The 20,046-nt window shown below is 39.1% G+C and overlaps 2 protein-coding genes across 2 annotated transcripts in view; both read right to left on the minus strand.

The window, feature by feature from the left end:
* kcnip4 (Kv channel interacting protein 4) overlaps positions 1-365 on the minus strand; it is a 278,035-nt gene extending 277,670 nt beyond the window's left edge. Inside the window, exon 1 of the mRNA XM_034164692.1 lies at positions 241-365. Within this exon, the coding sequence (XP_034020583.1) occupies positions 241-355 (115 nt within the window). The 5' untranslated portion in view covers positions 356-365. The remainder of the gene's footprint in view (positions 1-240) is intronic.
* Positions 366-13,299: 12,934 nt separating this feature from the next.
* adgra3 (adhesion G protein-coupled receptor A3) overlaps positions 13,300-20,046 on the minus strand; it is a 45,872-nt gene continuing 39,125 nt past the window's right edge. The window contains exons 15-19 of the mRNA XM_034164686.1: positions 19,119-19,243; positions 17,065-17,188; positions 15,982-16,127; positions 15,427-15,522; positions 13,300-14,998 (exon numbers count right to left, since the gene is read on the minus strand). Coding sequence (XP_034020577.1) covers positions 13,555-14,998; positions 15,427-15,522; positions 15,982-16,127; positions 17,065-17,188; positions 19,119-19,243 — 1,935 coding nt within the window. The 3' untranslated portion in view covers positions 13,300-13,554. The remainder of the gene's footprint in view (positions 14,999-15,426; positions 15,523-15,981; positions 16,128-17,064; positions 17,189-19,118; positions 19,244-20,046) is intronic.

Below are 20,046 nucleotides of genomic sequence, written 5' to 3' on the forward strand. Positions count from 1 at the left end.
AAGTTCCGGCGCGCGCGCCGTCCTTCCAATCCAAACCAGGTGCGTCTCGCGCGCCTCTAATTGCAAGACAAAATAATTAGCGCTGTGTTCAAATACAGCCTTATTATTTACTCGGAAATATTTGTCTAACATTAAAAGCAGCATTTAATACTGCGTGTTATTCTGCCAGTGGAATTAAAACCAAAACCGACACACTAATTATTCCTAATTTGACGGTGATTCTTGAGACCGAAGTCCTACCGGGTGAAGAAACGGCAGCGTCCACCTTGCCAGAGACGGTCTCCAACCTTTTTGAATCCATAACGGCGCACAAATGACGATTTAAAGTGAAGCTCTCGTACTCGCGGACGCTCATCAACTCCCCCAAGTTCATGTGAGGCTCGTGCACGGCGCAGTTTTGCGGGAGCGCGCGCGGGGTGTCGCGTCTGAAGTAAACACCTTGTTTCTCTAAAGTATTTGAAATGACTGCCAAGTATGCAGAACAAAACTTCCCCTATGGTTATATTAAAAAAACAATTAAGCTATTTTTGGTGGAAATATCATTTAAAATGTATTTGGCACAAAGGTGATGCCTATGATCAGTATTTGTCCACATTGGCTCCTTTTTTCATGGGCGTAGGAAGCTGTAGGAGAGAAGGGCGGGGTGGTGGTGGGAGGGCAAGTGAAGCATGCTCACATTCCTATTTTGCTCCTCATTTTTTATGTGCGAGTTCACTTTGGCAAACGGCTGATTTACAACCATTTAATCTATTCCCATTTTGTCCACAAGGTTAGGAGGATGGGGTTAAGCTAATTAAATAAATTAGAGGTAAGAATTTGGCATTGTGACCGGTAGAGCTACTTCCAAGAAGGTTACAAAAAATTCAAATTTGATGCCATCAAAAATTGTGTGACTATTTCTAATTTATCCCCCATAACTCCAACCATCACACTAAAATTACAGATTTACAGTAAAATTTGAACAATATGTGTGTGTTTGCTTCTGTACATGTCCCTGACCCTATGCCCCAAAACTTTTGGGGGTAAAGAGGGCTGCCTTCCATCAAAATAAGATACAATCTCATGATGCCACTGTGACACATTTTCTGTTGTTGAGCCATTCCCTACCTGGGGCCTGCTTTGAAATCTAAATATCAAACTTTGAATCACAATTTTGATCGATACATCCATGATGCTGATGAAGACAAAAGGTGAAGTACTTTCATGTAATGGAATTACCGTTTAAATCCCATGACTATTTTTACTCTAATAAAAAATAAATTAGAAATGTATCATTATTAATATTATTAATATTTATCATTATTATACGCAAGTTGCCCATAAGGACATAGGGCACATCTATAAGTTTATTTTTGGCCATCAGCCCATCTTATTTTCACCAAAAGTTAACTTCTCAAATGAATAAACAGTCAAGACCTGCACATTTTAGCAGTCTTTGTCGCTATCTAGTGGGTGATATGAGCATTTCAGGGCTTCTGTATATTTCCTATTTGAAGCCCAAAATTTAGTTTACAAAAAAAAAGCCAATTTTTTTTTTTTTTTTTTTTGGCACGCAGAGTTTTGACCTCCCAGCGTTAATGTAGAAAATGTTTAATTTTGAGAGTTTTACAGTTGTTGAGTTTAAGATATGAAAGTTTGCCAGAAGGACAGAATCTGTTCTGACAAGCACATGCGCTTTTCAATATTAAATTCAAATGTCCACAAAATCCACAATCTGGATCAGATCCAGATCAAACTTTGTCAGGAGATATTGAGTGTGAGTCTGCACCTCACTTTCGAATATGAGAATGATTGAAGCACATTTGATTAAGATACAATTTAAAATATACATTAAATGGGGTTTTTCAATGTTAAATTTAAATGACCACAAAATATGTAATCCAGATCAAATCCGGATCAACCTTTGTCAGTCAATAAAGCATACCATCCTACACAATGCTGTCAAACATGAAAGAAATTTAATCTCTTATTTTTCCAATTTTCCAAGATATTTCCTGACTTTGAAATTTGAATCAGTTCTTGCCTATCAGGGTATGAATACTCTGATCATAATATATGAAATTGTGTGGGTTCCAGGCAGTTCACAAACAAATGGGTGAAAACCTAACCTCTACCCAACTTCATTGGCGGTGGTAATATTATGTAATTTGGAATTTGTTATAAAATTATTTTTTTCAACTTTCTTTTTAATTACTTCTTGTTGCACACCTGCAGTACCTTCATGGCTCACCACGGGAACACAGCCCACACTTTGGGAATCACTGCTGTTGTTCATTACTTGCATTCAAAGTGCAGTATAAAAAACATGGTTGGACAGAACCTGAAATCTGTAAAGAGACTAAATCAAAAATTGTATCTGCTAATAAAAGGGCCCAACAATAGCCTGTGATGAAAAGATAATCCCAGAATAAACCAGACTGCTCCTCAGGGAGCAAACTGACAGCTTTTTAGAACATTTTTTAAACACGACAGCGCATCTGCTTCGTGGCAGCAAAACGGAAATGTGCAAATGAATTTTTACATATCATCTGCCAAGAATACTACAAAGCGGAGAAATGTTCAAACAGACGTCCAATTCATTTAAAGACAATAGATTTTAAAAAGTCAAGCAGGAGGCAGTGTGTTGAGCTTGTGTGATGTGGGCAGTATTTGGTGAGTAGTCAAAAATAGGTGAATACTTTAATAGACATTCATGGAAAAGCCATGTAGCTCCCAATAGTGTATTGCTTTTGTATGAAGCTATTTTATATTGCGGTTGTGTTTTTAAAAAATGGCTGACTGTACTTCAGGTTATCATTTTGGTCAAATTACAATGGAGAAATTTTCAAGATAAAGGGGCCACATCTACAAACTGGAAGAGGACTCAAAGAAAACCTTCACTAGTGATGGCAACAACAGCATGGTCACTGAATATCATTACCACGGTTATTAGCATTTGCAATCACACGTTTTCAGTTCAAGTTAGCATGTGCGGTCAAGCCAACTGTGGTTGTTGCTAGCCGTCAGGGATGGATGTGTGCTGCATTGAGACTCCTTGGAAATTTGGCAATTCCATCCTTTAAGGGAAACAACATTCAGGAGATAACATATCCCCTCATCCCCACAAATCCGTAATCGACCGGTGTCGAGGGATCACCTGAGCAGGGGTGCTGAAAAGGGGAGAATAAAGAGAAGGATTCTAGGGGCCCATGATTGAAGGGCCCAGAGAGGCCCCACATACAATTATAATACTGACAAAATAATATGGGGGGTGGCCCAGTAAGAGTTCTTTTCATGAGGCCTAAAATCCATGGCAGCACCCCTGCACACCCTTATGCTAAATGTGAATGAAACTGGTCAACTGGTTCTTGAGATATTGTGCTAATAAGCATCAGTTCAACAAGCCACATCAATATAAATACTGAAACAGTCAGAAATCTTGAAACTATGGATCTTCTCTCAATGAATAAAAATTTTGTAGAAATTACAGGGTGTGTTACATTTTTTCTTTTATGTTTTTTGTGAAATTATTGAAAATGTGCCTCGCAATGTTCGGGATTAAAAGGAAAAATATGATGCAGATCCAGATCACCGCCAAAATTTCAGCTCTTTTGGAATCCAAGGCCCAACCTCTCACCACGTTTTGTCGAAATTCTTCATAACCGCCACCCACATCGGCTGATTGGTGGCTAAAGGCGTCTTTAGCTCCCAAATGCCTTGATGTGATTGATTAAAATAGGCTACGCCATGCTTTAGATATGACGTGTGGATGCAACATCAAAAATTAAATGACGTCCCAGAAAAGGCTCAAGACATCAGATGTGACCAGACAAATGCATTCCAGTATACAAACCTTCAATTTCCCAGACAGGTATGTGAGCGGATTAACTCCAACTGTCACTTCAAACAATGACAGATATCGTTTTTGAAGTGGCTATAAATAACGGAGCACCTGGACAGACAGATGAAGCCAAAATTGTTCCGACAGACAGGCGGGAGGGTAGATGGATGGGCATTAATGATCGCTCAGGTCTGCCAACACATGGGACATCAGAGCTCTGCAGATGGCTTCTTTTCTTCACTCGACCGCTCGTCTTTTTTACTCATTATAACAGAACTGGCTGAAAACATTTCATTTGTCTCCGGAGGAATTATCACTTTAAATGCACTTTGGAGATTCTATTTCAGCAAAGACATTCTAGGCTAATTTCTGTCCTAATGATATCAAGCCACGAGCAGAGCGCCACACACTCCTTGCTTTGGTCTCCCGAGATCACCAAATGAGGGTCTATTTGTGTCCACGGAGCCCAAATTGTAATGTATTTTGAAAGGCGTAAGGCCTCTTTACTGGCTTTAATGAGGGGACTGATTATAAAGAAACACAAAATCCCATAACACTGTATCATAGTAAACAAGAACTAAAAGAAGAGATGGTGTGTTCCATCATTACTTTTTCCTTTCAGTTCTGTCCTTCAAAATGTAGAATTCCAAAAGCACACCAATATAATTCAGTATTAGTTGCAAAACCACTTCATTCATTCCTTATTATTCACGTAGCAGCTGTGCTATACACTAGCTAGCCTAGCCCAGCCAAACAATGACTTGCTGAGTCAGCTAGCTTGGCTAGTTAGCATATACCTGACTTTTGTGCTCTTCCAATGCAAATAACATTCTCTATAAGCTAGCTGGTTAATGTTAAACCAAGGGACAGCTCAAAAATACAGATTTATGCTTTTGTGCAAGGGTGGAAGGGAGATATTTAAGGCATGTCATCAATTTTTTTTTTGAAGGCACGAGAAAATGTCAAAGTATCTGTGAAACTTTTAGCAAACAAGTATTTTTCAAGAAAAACTTTGCAGCAACCCTGAAAGGCAATTAATTTTATCCTTTAGAATCAAGTATTATGTATATATATATATATGGATTAAAACTAGAAGACACAGACCAACTACAAAAGCTTCACATTCAAACTATCTGGTATTGTTTTACACGTAAATGCCAATTATGCTGCCATCTTAAAGACACAACCATACGAGGTCTGTGATGAAAAAAGCGGTCCTTTTCATTTTTTCAAAAAATAAATGGATTTGATTCATATGTTTTTACGTCAGACATGCTTGAACCCTCGTGCGCATGCGTGAGTTTTTTCACTCGTGTCGGTGATGTCATTTGCCTGTGGGCAGGCCTTGAGTGAGGAGTGCTCCACCCCGCCCGTCGGAATCTCTTTGTCTGAATAGCCACTGCGGACGGCACGCGTTGTTTTATCAACATTTTTTCTGGACCTGTGAGGGATATCCGAGTGGACACTATTCGAGAAATTAAGCTGGTTTTCGGGGAAAAGTTTAATGGCTGATGAGAGATTATGGGGTGTTTCTGTCGCTGTAAGGACTTCCCACGGAGCGGGACGTCGCGCAGCGCTTCCGGGCACAGTCGTCGGCCTGTTTCGACCTGAAAACATTCTAATTTAAGGCTTAATTCACCCAGGACGTCGTGAGAGAACAGAGAAGATTCAGAAGAGGCCGGCATGAGGACTTTATGCGGACATTCCACTGTTTAAGGACATTTTTTAATGAAAGACGCGCGCGCAAATTCGCCGAGTCGTTTCCGTGACGACTCAGCGAATCTGTGCGCCGCGACAGCAAAAACACCTCCGTGTTGAAAACCATTTGTAAAATTCAGGCGGCTTTCAACAAGTGAGTAACTGAGAAATTGTTTAACAGCTTGGGCATGTTCCAACTTGCCCGTTAAGGTTTCCAACGCCTTGAAGCGCAGATCGCCGTCAGGCGCTGTGGGCCGTCCTTAAAGCGACACTACAGACCAAAATCTCTCATCAGCCGTTAAAATTTTTACCGAAAACCAGCTGAATTTATCGAATGGTGTCCACTCAGTTGTGCCTTACAGTTTTTGAAAAAAAATTTATCAAACAAAGCAGCAGTCTCTGAGCCATTCCTAAACAATGAAAAAATGACGAGAGGGTGGGCCACTCCTCACTCAAAGACTGCCCACAGGTGAATGACGTAACCGACAGGCGTGAAAAAACTCTCGCATGCCCACGAGGGTTCAAGCATGTCTGATGTAATCACACGTGATTCAAATCCATATGGTTTTTGAAAAAAAAATAATAATAATAAGGTCCATTACTTTTATCACAGACCTCGTATACTTAAGTTGGTTAGAATTTTTAGAATTAGTTTCCATGGTCTGACTATGATATAGGAAGCTTATTGTAGCTTAACACAGCCAATAGATAATAATTAGTTAATATCTGGATGATAACTGAATTATTTAATAAAACATGCATAAGGTAGCATGGGCTCAACAAACTGGACAACTGACATTGTTCCTACCCAAAAGTAAACTACCATATTTTCCTGAGTACGTCATGCTTAAAAAAAAAAAAAAAAATACTACAGTAGTTTTTGCTTACTAGTTTTTGTTTGCTTTTTATAACCATAACAATTTATGTTGGAGTTTGACACAAATCAAAATCAATTCTAACTACAAAAGTATAAATGGCAATAATAAAAAGTGCATTCAACAATGTACACACACACACACACAAAAAGATAATACAGAAAAAAAGGTCTATTTTATGATGCAACCTATATATGGATTTTTTCCCCTCTTCAACAGATGCAACTTACAGTAGTGTTCAGAATCATAGTAGTGCTATGTGACTAAAAAGATTAAGCCAGGTTTTAAGTATATTTCTTATTGTTACATGGGAAACAAGGTACTAGTAGATTCAGTAGATTCTCACAAATCCAACAAGACCAAGCATTCCTGATATCCACACTCTTAAGGCTATGAAATTGGGCTATTAGTTAAAAAAAAAAAAAAAAAAGCAGAAAAGGGGGTGTTCACAATAATAGTGTGGCATTCAGTCAGTGACTTTGTCAATTTTGTGGAACAAACAGGTGTGAATCAGGTGTCCCCTATTTAAGGATGAAGCCAGCACCTGTTGAACATGCTTTTCTCTTTGAAAGCCTGAGGAAAATGGGACGTTCAAGACATTGTTCAGAAGAACAGCGTAGTTTGATTAAAAAGTTGACTGGAGAGAGGAAAACTTATATGCAGGTGCAAAAAATTACAGGCTGTTCATCTACAATGATCTCCAGTGCTTTAAAATGGACAAAAAAAAAACCAGAGACGTGTGGAAGAAAACAGAAAACAACCATCAAAATGGATAGAAGAATAACCAGAATGGCAAAGGCTCACCCATTGATCAGCTCCAGGATGATCAAAGACGGTCTGGAGTTACCTGTAAGTGCTGTGACAGTTAGAAGACACCTGTGTGAAGCTAATTTATTTGCAAGAATCCCCCGCAAAGTCCCTCTGTTAAATAAAAGACATGTGCAGAAGAGGTTACAATTCGCCAAAGAACACATCAACTGGCCTAAAGAGAAATGGAGGAATATTTTGTGGACTGATGAGAGTAAAATTGTTCTTTTTGGGTCCAAGGGCTGCAGACAGTTTGTGAGACGACCCCCAAACTCTGAATTCAAGCCACAGTTCACAATGAAGACAGTGAAGCATGGTGGTGCAAGCATCATGATATGGGCATGTTTCTCCTACTATGGTGTTGGGCCTATATATCGCATACCAGGTATCATGGATCAGTTTGGATATGTCAAAATACTTGAAGAGGTCATGTTGCCTTATGCTGAAGAGGACATGCCCTTGAAATGGGTGTTTCAACAAGACAATAACCCCAAGCACACGAGTAAACAAGCAAAATCTTGGTTCCAAACCAACAAAATTAATTAATGCCTCGCAGATGTGAAGAAATCATGAAAAACTGTGGTTATACAACTAAATACTAGTTTAGTGATTCACAGGATTGCTAAAATAGCCGTTTGAACATAATAGTTTTGAGTTTGTAGCGTCAACAGCAGATGCTACCATTATTGTGAACACCCCATTTTCTACTTTTTTTTTTTTTTTACTAATAGCCCAATTTCATAGCCTTAAGAGTGTTCATATCATTAATGCTTGGTCTTTTTGGATTTGTGAGAATCTACTGGTACCTTGTTTCCCATGTAGCAATAAGAAATATACTTAAACCTGGATTAATCTTTTTAGTCACATAGCACTATTATTCTGAACACTACTGTATGCTCCAGAAAATACGGTAATCAAATCAAATCAATTTTATTTATATAGCGCCAAATCACAACAAACAGTTGCCCCAAGGCGCTTTATATTGTAAGGCAAGGCCATACAATAATTACAGAAAAACCCCAACGGTCAAAACGACCCCCTGTGAGCAAGCACTTGGCGACAGTGGGAAGGAAAAACTCCCTTTTAACAGGAAGAAACCTCCAGCAGAACCAGGCTCAGGGAGGGGCAGTCCTCTGCTGGGACTGGTTGGGGCTGAGGGAGAGAACCAGGAAAAAGACATGCTGTGGAGGGCAGCAGAGATCAATCACTAATGATTAAATGCAGAGTGGTGCATACAGAGCAAAAAGAGAAAGAAACTCTGCCTCCCATTCTACTCTTACAAACCCTAGGAACTGCAAGTAAGCCTGCAGTCTGAGAGCGAAGCGCTCTATTGGGGTGATATGGTACTATGAGGTCCATAAGATAAGATGGAACCTGATTATTCAAAACCTTATAAGTAAGAAGAAGAATTTTAATTAACAGGAAGCCAATGAAGAGAGGCCAATATGGGTGAGATATGCTCTCTCCTTCTAGTCCCTGTCAGTACTCTAGCTGCAGCATTTTGAATTAACTGAAGGCTTTTCAGGTAACTTTTAGGACAACCTGATAATAATGAATTACAATAGTCCAGCCTAGAGGAAATAAATGCATGAATTAGTTTTTCAGCATCACTCTGAGACAAGACCTTTCTAATTTTAGAGATATTGCGCAAATGCAAAAAAGCAGTCCTACATATTGGTTTAATATGCGCATTGAATGACATATCCTGATCAAAAATGACTCCAAGATTTCTCACAGTATTACTAGAGGTCAGGGTAATGCCATCCAGAGTAAGGATCTGGTTAGACACCATGTTTCTACGATTTGTGGGGCCAAGTACAATAACTTCAGTTTTATCTGAGTTTAAAAGCAGGAAATTAGAGGTCATCCATGTCTTTATGTCTGTAAGACAATCCTGCAGTTTAGCTAATTGGTGTGTGTCCTCTGGCTTCATGGATAGATAAAGCTGGGTATCATCTGCGTAACAAGGAAAATTTAAGCAATGCTGTCTAATAATACTGCCTAAGGGAAACGTGTAAAGTGAATAAAATTGGTCCTAGCACAGAACCTTGTGGAACTCCATAATTAACCTTAGTCTGTGAAGAAGATTCCCCATTTACATGAACAAATTGTAATCTATTAGATAAATATGATTCAAACCACCGCAGTGCAGTGCCTTTAATACCTATGGCATGCGCTAATCTCTGTAATAAAATTTTATGGTCAACAGTATCAAAAGCGGCACTGAGGTCTAACAGAACAAGCACAGAGATGAGTCCACTGTCCGAGGCCATAAGAAGATCATTTGTAACCTTCACTAACCTTCACTGTTTCTGTACTATGATGAATTCTAAAACCTGACTGAAACTCTTCAAATAGACCATTCCTCTGCAGATGATCAGTTAGCTGTTTTACAACTACCCTTTCAAGAATTTTTGAGAGAAAAGGAAGGTTGGAGATTGGCCTATAATTAGCTAAGATAGCTGGGTCAAGTGATGGCTTTTTAAGTAATGGTTTAATTACTGCCATCTTAAAAGCCTGTGGTACATAGCCAATTAATAAAGACAGATTGATCATATTTAAGATCGAAGCATTAATTAATGGTAGGGCTTCCTTGAGCAGCCTGGTAGGAATGGGGTCTAATAGACATGTTGATGGTTTGGAGGAAGTAACTAATGAAAATAACTCAGACAGAACAATCATACAATAATCATTCCACAAAGGGAGAATATGTGCACAATGTCGTGTTGGCTTGTAACTCGTTTCAAGATATATATCAAATTGTTTTTGCAAACGTTTATACTTCAGTAGGACAGAATTATATAAAATTAGATAATGGAGCATGGCTTGTTCATATGGGAGATGCCATGTTAACTTTTCTTAAAATTAAAAGTTCAACCAGATCAAGGTCAGCATCAGTGTAGTTGGCGTCGTTCCCCTTCAGGGGAACTAAGATGTGCACTATATTACGCAACTCTGCACTGAGTTACAAAGTGCTTCATGCTGCAAATGTTTGCAAAAAACCTGACCTAAGCAAAAATAAAACTTGCATACTGATGTCTTTGCATTATTTCCAAGAAATAAATGTACACGTCATTAAGACTTTTTTTTGGGGGGGGGGGGGGGGGCATCCCCAACGGAAAGAAACACAAATACAGCTGCTGACAGCCACAATGATCATCACAAGCACTCACTGGTTGCCAATTATTGTTTTGTGTGTGGCACCTGAGGTTTTCTGTACAATTATTTGACCTTAAGGTGAAATTTTTTCATTCTCCATCACAGTTAATGTCAACCATTTCCACTCAGTGACATCAGATGTTTTTTCTTCAAAGAAAATATCAATTTTCATTGGAATGGAAAGTTTCCAAAACACAGCCAGATGCTTCCGTTAAGCACCATGTAAGCAGAGATAGTTTTGTCCGGTGTTGGTCATCCCATGGCCTCCTGGGGAGGATTCGTGCTGAGATGCACTTTGTGGAGCACATTTCGTGGAAACTGGGTGGAAAAAGTTTAAGACACCGCCTAAAAAAGCTTCATCAGTGATCTGTTGCCAAAGAGAACCTTCGGATGTTTGGAGAACTTAACCTTCGTGGATGTTTGATTTGACGATGACTTCTGAATAAGACCAAGAAACGATCAAAATGACTTAATTTGTTTTATCTTAATTTATTATTGATTTTTTTCCCCCCCAGAGGTGTCCCTGTGACCTTAGAGGAGATACAATCCTTTCATTTACCTTGATGAGCTTGACAAACAGCATCAACATCGTCCGATTGTCATTCCTTCCTTGTCGACTTTAATTGAATATTTGAACACACAAGAATGCTAAGTAACGACAGCTCAACCGATATGGATTTTTAGGAGCCGATATACAGATATTAGGGACTTTAAAAATGTAAAAAAATACCAATATATTGGCAGACATGTTGGTGAATTGTGAATTTTTACATTGTAGAAAACGCCAATTGGGTCTTGATGCTTTTCAGTTTAAACATGAACTTTATTATAAATTGCTATAAATACAACAAATGTAACTTCACTTGGATTGGCATTTGCATAAGAAACTTATGTATTTTCACCCTGGCTAGCTGGGGGCATTGTGACTATTTGTCTGTTAGTGTAAAACTCTTAACTTTGCCTCTGTCTCTTGTAGTTTATGTGACCAAGTGGTGATGGGGTGCCAGCCACGCTTGACACCATTGTGTCAAGAAAGCCCTCTATTAGAGAAACTATATAATGATACCATTTCCAACAGCCATAAATGTTTTTCTGCATTGTTCATTTGGTAAAATAAAAGGATTATATCGGCATTATATATCAGTCAGGCTCTATAAAAAACTATGGCAATTTTTTTTTATGTCTTTAAAGAATGTACTAATCTTTCTGGTGTCATAAAGCCACTTCTTGGGATAAAATATTTTTCAGCATTTTCTAAACTCTTTTTTTCTCAAAATTTAATAACCTCTTAATTAACACAAGGAACATTTCTCCACAAAGTTTTGCTGAATTTTGTTCACTACTGTTTTAGCTATTTTGTGCATAATCAAAAATGAATGGCTTAAAGCTCCACACATCAGTTTGTGACCATATTAAAAGTGTTTAAATATCACACCACATCGGCTCAGACTTCAACAAATAGTAATTAACAGCAGACAATTCAATATTGGATGTCAGTAGTTACTGCATAGTACAGGAGCAGTGATTTAAGTTTTCTGGATAATTAATGAATTTCTAGGTTTAGGACAAACAGCTACTCATGCTGAACATTGTAACATCAACATAATGCATGTGACTAACGAAGAGATAGATAGGTATGCTAATAGTGACATTACGTTAACCGAGATCAGGATGTGCATTTACGCCAACTGCAGCTAGCAGAACCACGTGTATTCTCTTAAATTTTGGGAGCTCTTTCTGCCACTAGGTGTCACACTTGCACCATAATTAAGGATGTAAACAAAGCTTTCATCCTCGGCCTGTGCAGTCCGCAAGATCTGAGTGGAGAAACAATATTTGGAGCCTTTCTACAGGTCTAAAAGCTCTCTACGCGGGAAAACCCAGATAAATATGTACATTTGATGTAGAATAGAGAGTGTACTAACCAGCAGCATCTCTCTGTTGCATGAAAGTAGCAGCCTTGCAGACAGGAAGGCACTGGGGAGGCTTGTGAGGGCAGCAGAGAAAATTATTAGGCCAGGCTGCCAGCCATTGGTGAACTGGCAGAACAGCGCTACTTGTCCAGGGCAAGAAGGATAATCAGGGACTCTTAAACTGTTTTCCCTCCATCTACCTCCTGCTAGATGGTACTGTAGCCATAGTGTGCAAAACACACATTTAGGGACAGCTTTTACCCAACCACCATAAGACAGTTAAATACAAATCAATAGAAAGGACTGTGCAATACAGAATATAAAACACACTGTAGCATCTGGTAATAACTTTATCCTTGTAGCATCTTTCTATACGCAATATCCCGTGTCCTTTATTCATTTATTGTATGCTGTGTATATACAGATACAGAGACTTCGAGTTATCAAGTTTTTTTTCCAAAACCAAATTTATCATTATCACACACCTTGGACCTTTATACTGTCTTTTTATTTATTTGTGCAGTTCATCGATATTTCGCTCGGTGACCCTCTCTTGCTTTGACTGGAAATTAGATCCAACTGTAACAACCATGTCAAGCTGTGAGTGGTACTCCAGCTGTCAGTTGTGCAGGAGAAAAGGAATGGAAGAATGAAGATGTGCACCTCTCATTAACTCATCCACTCCTGACAGACTCCCTGCCCTGTGTTAACTGTCAATCCTAGAAATGGGCGTCACAGCAGTGGGAGGCCAGAATGAGTGTTGAACTCAAAACCTGCCAGTGGGCAGAAGCAAAACACCTACGGAGCCCAAAGCCATTTGGAGGGTGCAATTAAAGTGCTGTATCACTGTGGAGGAAGAGGCCACCCGAAGGTCAGTGAAAACCCCAATTACCAGCTCGTCATATCTTGTCAACAAGAGTAAGTCTTGGAGCAGGGAGGGGGTTGAAGCAGTGACTCACACTTTGCCTGGTTGTAGTGATATGGGAAAGGACATGTCAGGTGCTTTGACAATTAAAAAAAAAAACTTTCAAGTAGGCAAATGGAACTTTATTAGGGTGGGGCCAAGTGGAAATTAGTCCCCGAACCCATACGCAGGGCCACACCACAGAAGTAACTATAAACAATCGACCTTTTACAAAAAGTATCTACATACAGCGGTATTCTCAGTAAGGTATCTCATGTTTCCTTTTAAGTATTTTTTTTTTTTTTTTAGACACAAAAATCCATTTCACAGTGTTATTGGAAGAAGTCCTCACAAAAGTCTTTGGGATGGAAACTGTAGCTACACGGTAGTTTCATGTTTCCATAAGCCGGTCTTTATACTGGGCGCACTGTCCGCGTTAATTAAAGGCTCTTCACTGACTTTAACTGTCCCATTCTGAATCACGAGATTGAGTCCATATGACTTGGTTTGGCTTTCGAGTTCAGTTGTGTTGGGCTGCTTTACCGTACCAGGGTCGCTACTTGAGCTTAGGGCTGTCGTCGCCCGTTCAGTTTCAATGGTTACCAGTTGCGTCTCACCAGCTGACCCGTTCCCGAGCGAGCTTCCGTCTCCTTTATCGGTGTAGCGGGAGCGCCGAGGTAGGCTGGCGCTGTCGCTGCTGTCCTGCTGCAGCTGGCTCTGGTGCCGCTCTCTGTAAGCCATGTAGGCCGCGCGCCGACTACAACGTGCAGCCATGTCGTGGTAATGATGGTGCCGCCTGTGCGGTACACTCTGCACGCTACCGTCTACACTTGTCGGTATGTCGTAGGCGTACTCGCGTAGTACCGTCAGCCGGTTTGCGCGGTGCGCTCGAGCTCTGTTTTTGTGATGCCGGCCCGCGTGTCCATTCGCAGCAGCAGCAGGATTGGTGATATTGTTCACTGGCTGGAACTGCACCTCAACAGGCGCCACGTGCATTTTAATTTCAGTGTCTAGTGAATGTTCAGTCAAGCTGTCTGCAACCGCTGCACTGTTACCATGAACTGGTGCTGACATGGATTTGCACTGTGCCGCTTCTGCGTGCAGGTTGGTCAGCTTGCTGCCGTGGGCGGAGTTACGCATGCTTGGGGCACTCTTATTTGTGTAGGAGGAGTCGGCACTGCTGGGCCCAAACTTTGACTCCTCCTCTGGCTTGTTGGCAGACGCTGTTGTCGATGTCACTGCCCCTAATGGTTGAGGCAAAAGGATGTCCTCTTGTGTGGAGTAGGTTAGTCTCCCAGAGCAACAAGCTTGGGACCAATGATGCCTCATGTCCTGTCTGTTAACACAGTGGTGTGCAACCATGAAAGCGCCCAGCGAGAGCGCAGCCACCCCAAACAGGCAGGTGAAAGCCAAGTCAAATGGGTGATCCTGCGATACAGCCATGGCCCCGAACACCCAGAGAGCAGCGTACAGCCCGAACGCCCCTGCAGTGCCCATCAGCTGGGCAGCAAATGTGTGTTCGTTCTCCAATGCCGACAACGGCACTGTGTGAGGAGCCGACGCTAAGGAGGATGCAGCCTCGTGCGACTGCAGCGGGAGACTGAGGGAGTGGCAGTGGCTGCTGTGACCATCTGGCCCCGGCTCACCGTTGACTGAAGTGAGATGCTGCTGCTCTTCGGCCGCCTCTTTGAGCTCATAGCGGCGTTCAGGGTGGCGCCGCAACTGGAGCAGGATGCTGAGAAAATACATGCAGTCCACAAAGATGATGAAACCCACTGGGCCGTAGAACGCACCAATGCTCGGCTCCCACGCCATCCAGCAACTAGAAAATGAAGAGGCGAGGCAGAAAAATGAAACTCCTTCTCCATTGAATAAAAACTCAAACTATTAAAATTTTGGAATTTTATTTTTCAGAATGAGCACCAAATAACCATTTTGGAATTTTGACATATTACTCGAAACTGCACAGCAACAGTCATGAATATAGAAATGTATGCACCACACATACCTGAAATCTACTGAGCCTTTTTTTTCTTCACTGGGTTACTTACAGTATTCTAGCCACTATTTACCAACACACAAACAGGTACAATTGATCTAATCAATAACTAAGAAAACTCCTAATGAGAACGGGGGGGATGCTCTAGGCTTCATGCTTTTGAATAAATACTTGTCAACCTGAAAATCAGACTTAATCATATTTTTATTTATATTTTAATGGCTTTCTATGGGGTTGAGGGGGGCTCTTACTATGGCGCAGTGCTCCGACTGCCGTAGTTCTTGATGTTGGCTGCTGCTGTGATACCGCACACAATGATGGGGATTCCTCCGCCGATTAAGTAGAACCTTGTCAAGAGAGAGCAGAATATATATAAAAAATGAGTAAGAAATGAAAATAAAGGTCCACTGGTGGTTTTGGGTGCCAACAGTGACACCATGTGGCAGTTTCCCCAAAGTACATTATACTTCTGCCGAAAACAAAAACTTAATTAAAATTAATGTATCATTACGAACTTTGAATTCCAAACAGCCAAAAAAAATTTTTTTCAAGCAACTGAGAGTTTTTGCATAAGTTCAAAACTCTTCCATTAATACTGCAAATCAATTGCAACTTTGTGTATTGGTCAATAGAGTTTTTTTTTTTTTTTTTAAAGCAACAAATTCCAAATGTCACCCCGATACTTGCAGTTACCTCACACTACCACTTGGCATTACTGATGTGTTAATATGCTGAGTGACTGTAAAAACATAAATAGAATCCCTGGAAGTGAATAACTCCTAAATGCGACAGATGTGGCGTCGTACCTCAGCATTGGCCGCGGTGGCGGCGGCGGCTCGTCCAGCTCTTCGTAGTGTTTGGCCTTACGTGTCACCTGCTTATAGATGTTGCGCGCAGTGACGCCCACCCACAGAGATGTAGCCAGAGTCGAGTAGTGCAGCAAGATACCCACCTAAGAGAACGCAGGTTTAAGAAATTAAAAAATAAAGGGGAAAAAAAAGGGAGGAAAAAAGAAATTAATTAAATTATCAGGTGAGTTAAAAAAAAAAAAAAAAACCACCACCACCAACTTTAATCTTCAACCACTAAATGAAGGAATTTATGAAAGTGATCAAATATTTCTACACGTTGCAGGACAAGTTAAGTCAGCAAAAATAAATAAATAGTAACATGAAAACAACCATCACATGCTTGTTTGTTCTTAGTTTTGGACAGCAATTCTTAAAGTGTGGGCTGCAACCTCCGGGTGGACTGTGAATGTACTGCAGGTTGACAATGACAGATCATTAAAAGCACATTTAAAGTCTCTTATTTTTAATTTTGTAATTATGTGTCTTCTATATCTTCATTTATCTGACCTACTTTCATATATGTGAAAATACACTGTCTTCATCTTAATTGTGATTAATGGATGTGTGTGAGCCCCAGATTGTGAGATTTCTAAGTGACTTCTGACGTTCTTAAAGCTACAAGCGCCACTGGATTTTTTTAAGATTTAAGTCACAGAAAGAATTTTCTTTGGTACCACTATAATTTTATTGCTTTGCATTTCAGTAAGGGATTCATAATATGATCTCGTCAATATGATCAAAATTCATGCTGTCTGGAAACAACTTAGAATTTCAACCCCTGAGGGGGAAGGGATCAGATGCTATCACCAATATTTGGTCGATTTGGAAGTAATTTACCAGTGTCCTCTTCATTAAAATGAGCTGTAATTTTGCAGCATGTTACAAAAATAGCCTACATTATCATGCTTGGATTTCAGTAGAAACTAAATTTTCTCAGTTTTGGGAAATTTGAAAGGCCCTATAACTTTAAGTTTGGGAATGGTTGGTTTTGGAGAAAACAGCATTCTGGTTTGTGTGATGTTTCAGTGGTAGACTCACCGCTTGGCAGACACTTGGATATCGTGTCTGATTGATGCCACCGACAAAAACCCCGCAGGTGAGGAAGATGTGGAGGCAGAGGTTGACCACCATGTGCCAACACTTGCGGCTAACATGGACAGACCTGGAGTTAGGAATACACAACGTGTTGCACAAAATTATCATGGATCCTTCTCGTTGAAAAAGGGGTGGAAATTTAAAACAGAGTGTGTTGTTAAACGTTTGACATAATCCAACAATGGCTGAAACTAAAGTTGTCCGATTAGTAGTCCATGGGTTTTGGAATATCATGGTCTAAAAACAACAACCAGATTTTCTGGACTATGAGTCGCACCAGCATATTATTCGCATCAGTCCAAAAGTGCACTTTCAAGATGAAAAAACAAAAGCAAGTTGCCACGGTGTGTTTATTTTTTAACGTGTTGGTGAGCAGAAACTAATCGGCTAATTAATGTTACTGTATGAGGAACAAAGAACTCGAGAGTAAACAGCTTCTTGTTGCAACTGAACAAAGACATCCGCTTTGAACTAAATGTGTGTGCATTTTCCCTCAGTAATAGGCGATCGGTTCAACATGAGAATACTCCCAGAAACAAATTCCTGTTCCAGTTGATTCATTCAATTTGAAATTAACACTGGTTGTACATTAAAAATATGAACATGTCAAATTTGAAAAGTTCCAACACATTTCAGCTCCACAAATGTGAAAAATCTGGAATGGAATTTGGAAAATTCCAGGTGAGAAATGGGTACTGGACCCTGTCCAGTACTTCACATTATGGACTCCAGGAATGGGGTTGTCATCTATGAGCCAATATAGGGGTTCCGCTTCTCATTGAAAAAATTAGAAACTCTTTTTTCCTCAGGTTTATATCTCACTGCTGTGCAGACTATTTGAGTTGAACTCTGAAATGTACTTCTGCATATTTTTAACAAAATTATTGCGTAAAGATCATTTAGACCAACTTTACTGTAAAGAAATGTAAAGAATGATTTTCCATTCGATCGCTTATAAATGTAATTAAACATTTTTAAACTCAAACAGTTTTAAGACATTATAGTTAGCATTACCTTAGCCTAGCTATCCTCTTCATTGCTGTTTTGGCTGCCCCACAAAATGCAAACAAGTGAAGTGCTGAGTAATATGATGTTAGGTTACTCCCTTTGTTTATTCAAGAAAGTCATCTTTCAGTTTGAGAGCATGATTGTTAATTTCAATTGCCCTCCAACACCCAGCACGGCCTTCCGATTCAAAGGTTCTCCTTTTTGTTTTATGGCAGTTGGCATACGGCTTAATGGTACTCTGGAGAGTTAATCACAACACTCCTTCTAATCAGTATGTAGGAGCAGCTTGTCACACATGCATGCAGTGCCATGTTGTGGCCCTAGATGATACTGCAGTATTTTTTTTCCCATATTTCAATTTATTTAATTTTATATAGCACCAAATCACAACAAAGCTGCCTGAAGCTGTGTCACACGAGTAATGTCTAACCATACCAACCCCTAAAGCAAGCACACAGGTGACAATGGTAAGGAAAAACTCCCTCAGATGGTATTGAGGAAGAAACCTCAAGCAGACCAGACTCAGAGGGGTGACCCACTGCTTAGGCCATTCTCACAGTTAGAAGGTTTTTCAAAGTTTTACAAAGCTGGAGAAACAGAAAACAGGAATATAGATGTTGCTTCAAAATATAAGCCAAAGTAACAGATGAAGTTTTAAAAAAAAAATACCACTTATAATCAAGAAAACATAGCAATTTGAAAACATTGACGAGCGCTTCCAATGGCTTGGCGCAATACTCTATTCCAGACACGGCCAATTTGATATGGCTTGTTTGGCTAACTGTAATTAGCACATGTGGTCATGCAAATTGTGGTTGATGGTAAGGGTTATCCTGCATAAGCCCATACGCCAATCTCAATTACCCCAAAGCCAGAGAATCACTGTAAAAATGTCTTGAGATTCTGAGTGACATCTGACGACTGATCACAGACACGAGAAGCAGATTAATCTATCAACCACAGTGAATATGAACATCAGTAGCTCTTACCTGTGGTAGAAGACATAGCTGATGATGACTGTAAGCAGGCAGAGGAGAAGGATAATGGCAGTAGCATAGATAACTGTGTGCAGTGGCTGGATGCTTGGAGGAAAATACTCCACGATGCTAAGATCCTGCAATAAAAAACACACACACACACACACACATACATATATATACACATATATATATACATATACATATATACATACACACACATATATATACACATATATATACATACATATACATATATATATATATATACACATATATATACATACATATATATATATATACATACATATACATATATATACATACATATATATATATATACATACATATATATATACATATATACATATATACATATATACATATATACATATATACATATATATATACATACATACATATATACATACATACATATATACATACATACATATATATATACATACATACATACATATATACATACATACATATACATACATACATATACATACATATATATATACATACATATATATATACATACATATATATATACATACATATATATATACATACATATATATATACATACATATATATATACATACATATATATATACATACATATATATATATATATATACATACATATATATATATATATATATACATACATATATATATACATATATATATATATATATATACATACATATATATATACATACATATATATATACATATATATATACATACATATATATATATATATATACATACATATATATATATATATACATACATATATATATACATACATATATATATACATGTATATATACATATATATATACACATGTATATAAATATATATATATATATATACACACATGTATATAAATATATATATATATACACATGTATATAAATATATATA

This window comes from Thalassophryne amazonica, chromosome 23 (genome assembly GCF_902500255.1).
Source record: "Thalassophryne amazonica chromosome 23, fThaAma1.1, whole genome shotgun sequence".
Classification (NCBI taxonomy): Eukaryota; Metazoa; Chordata; class Actinopteri; order Batrachoidiformes; family Batrachoididae; genus Thalassophryne; species Thalassophryne amazonica.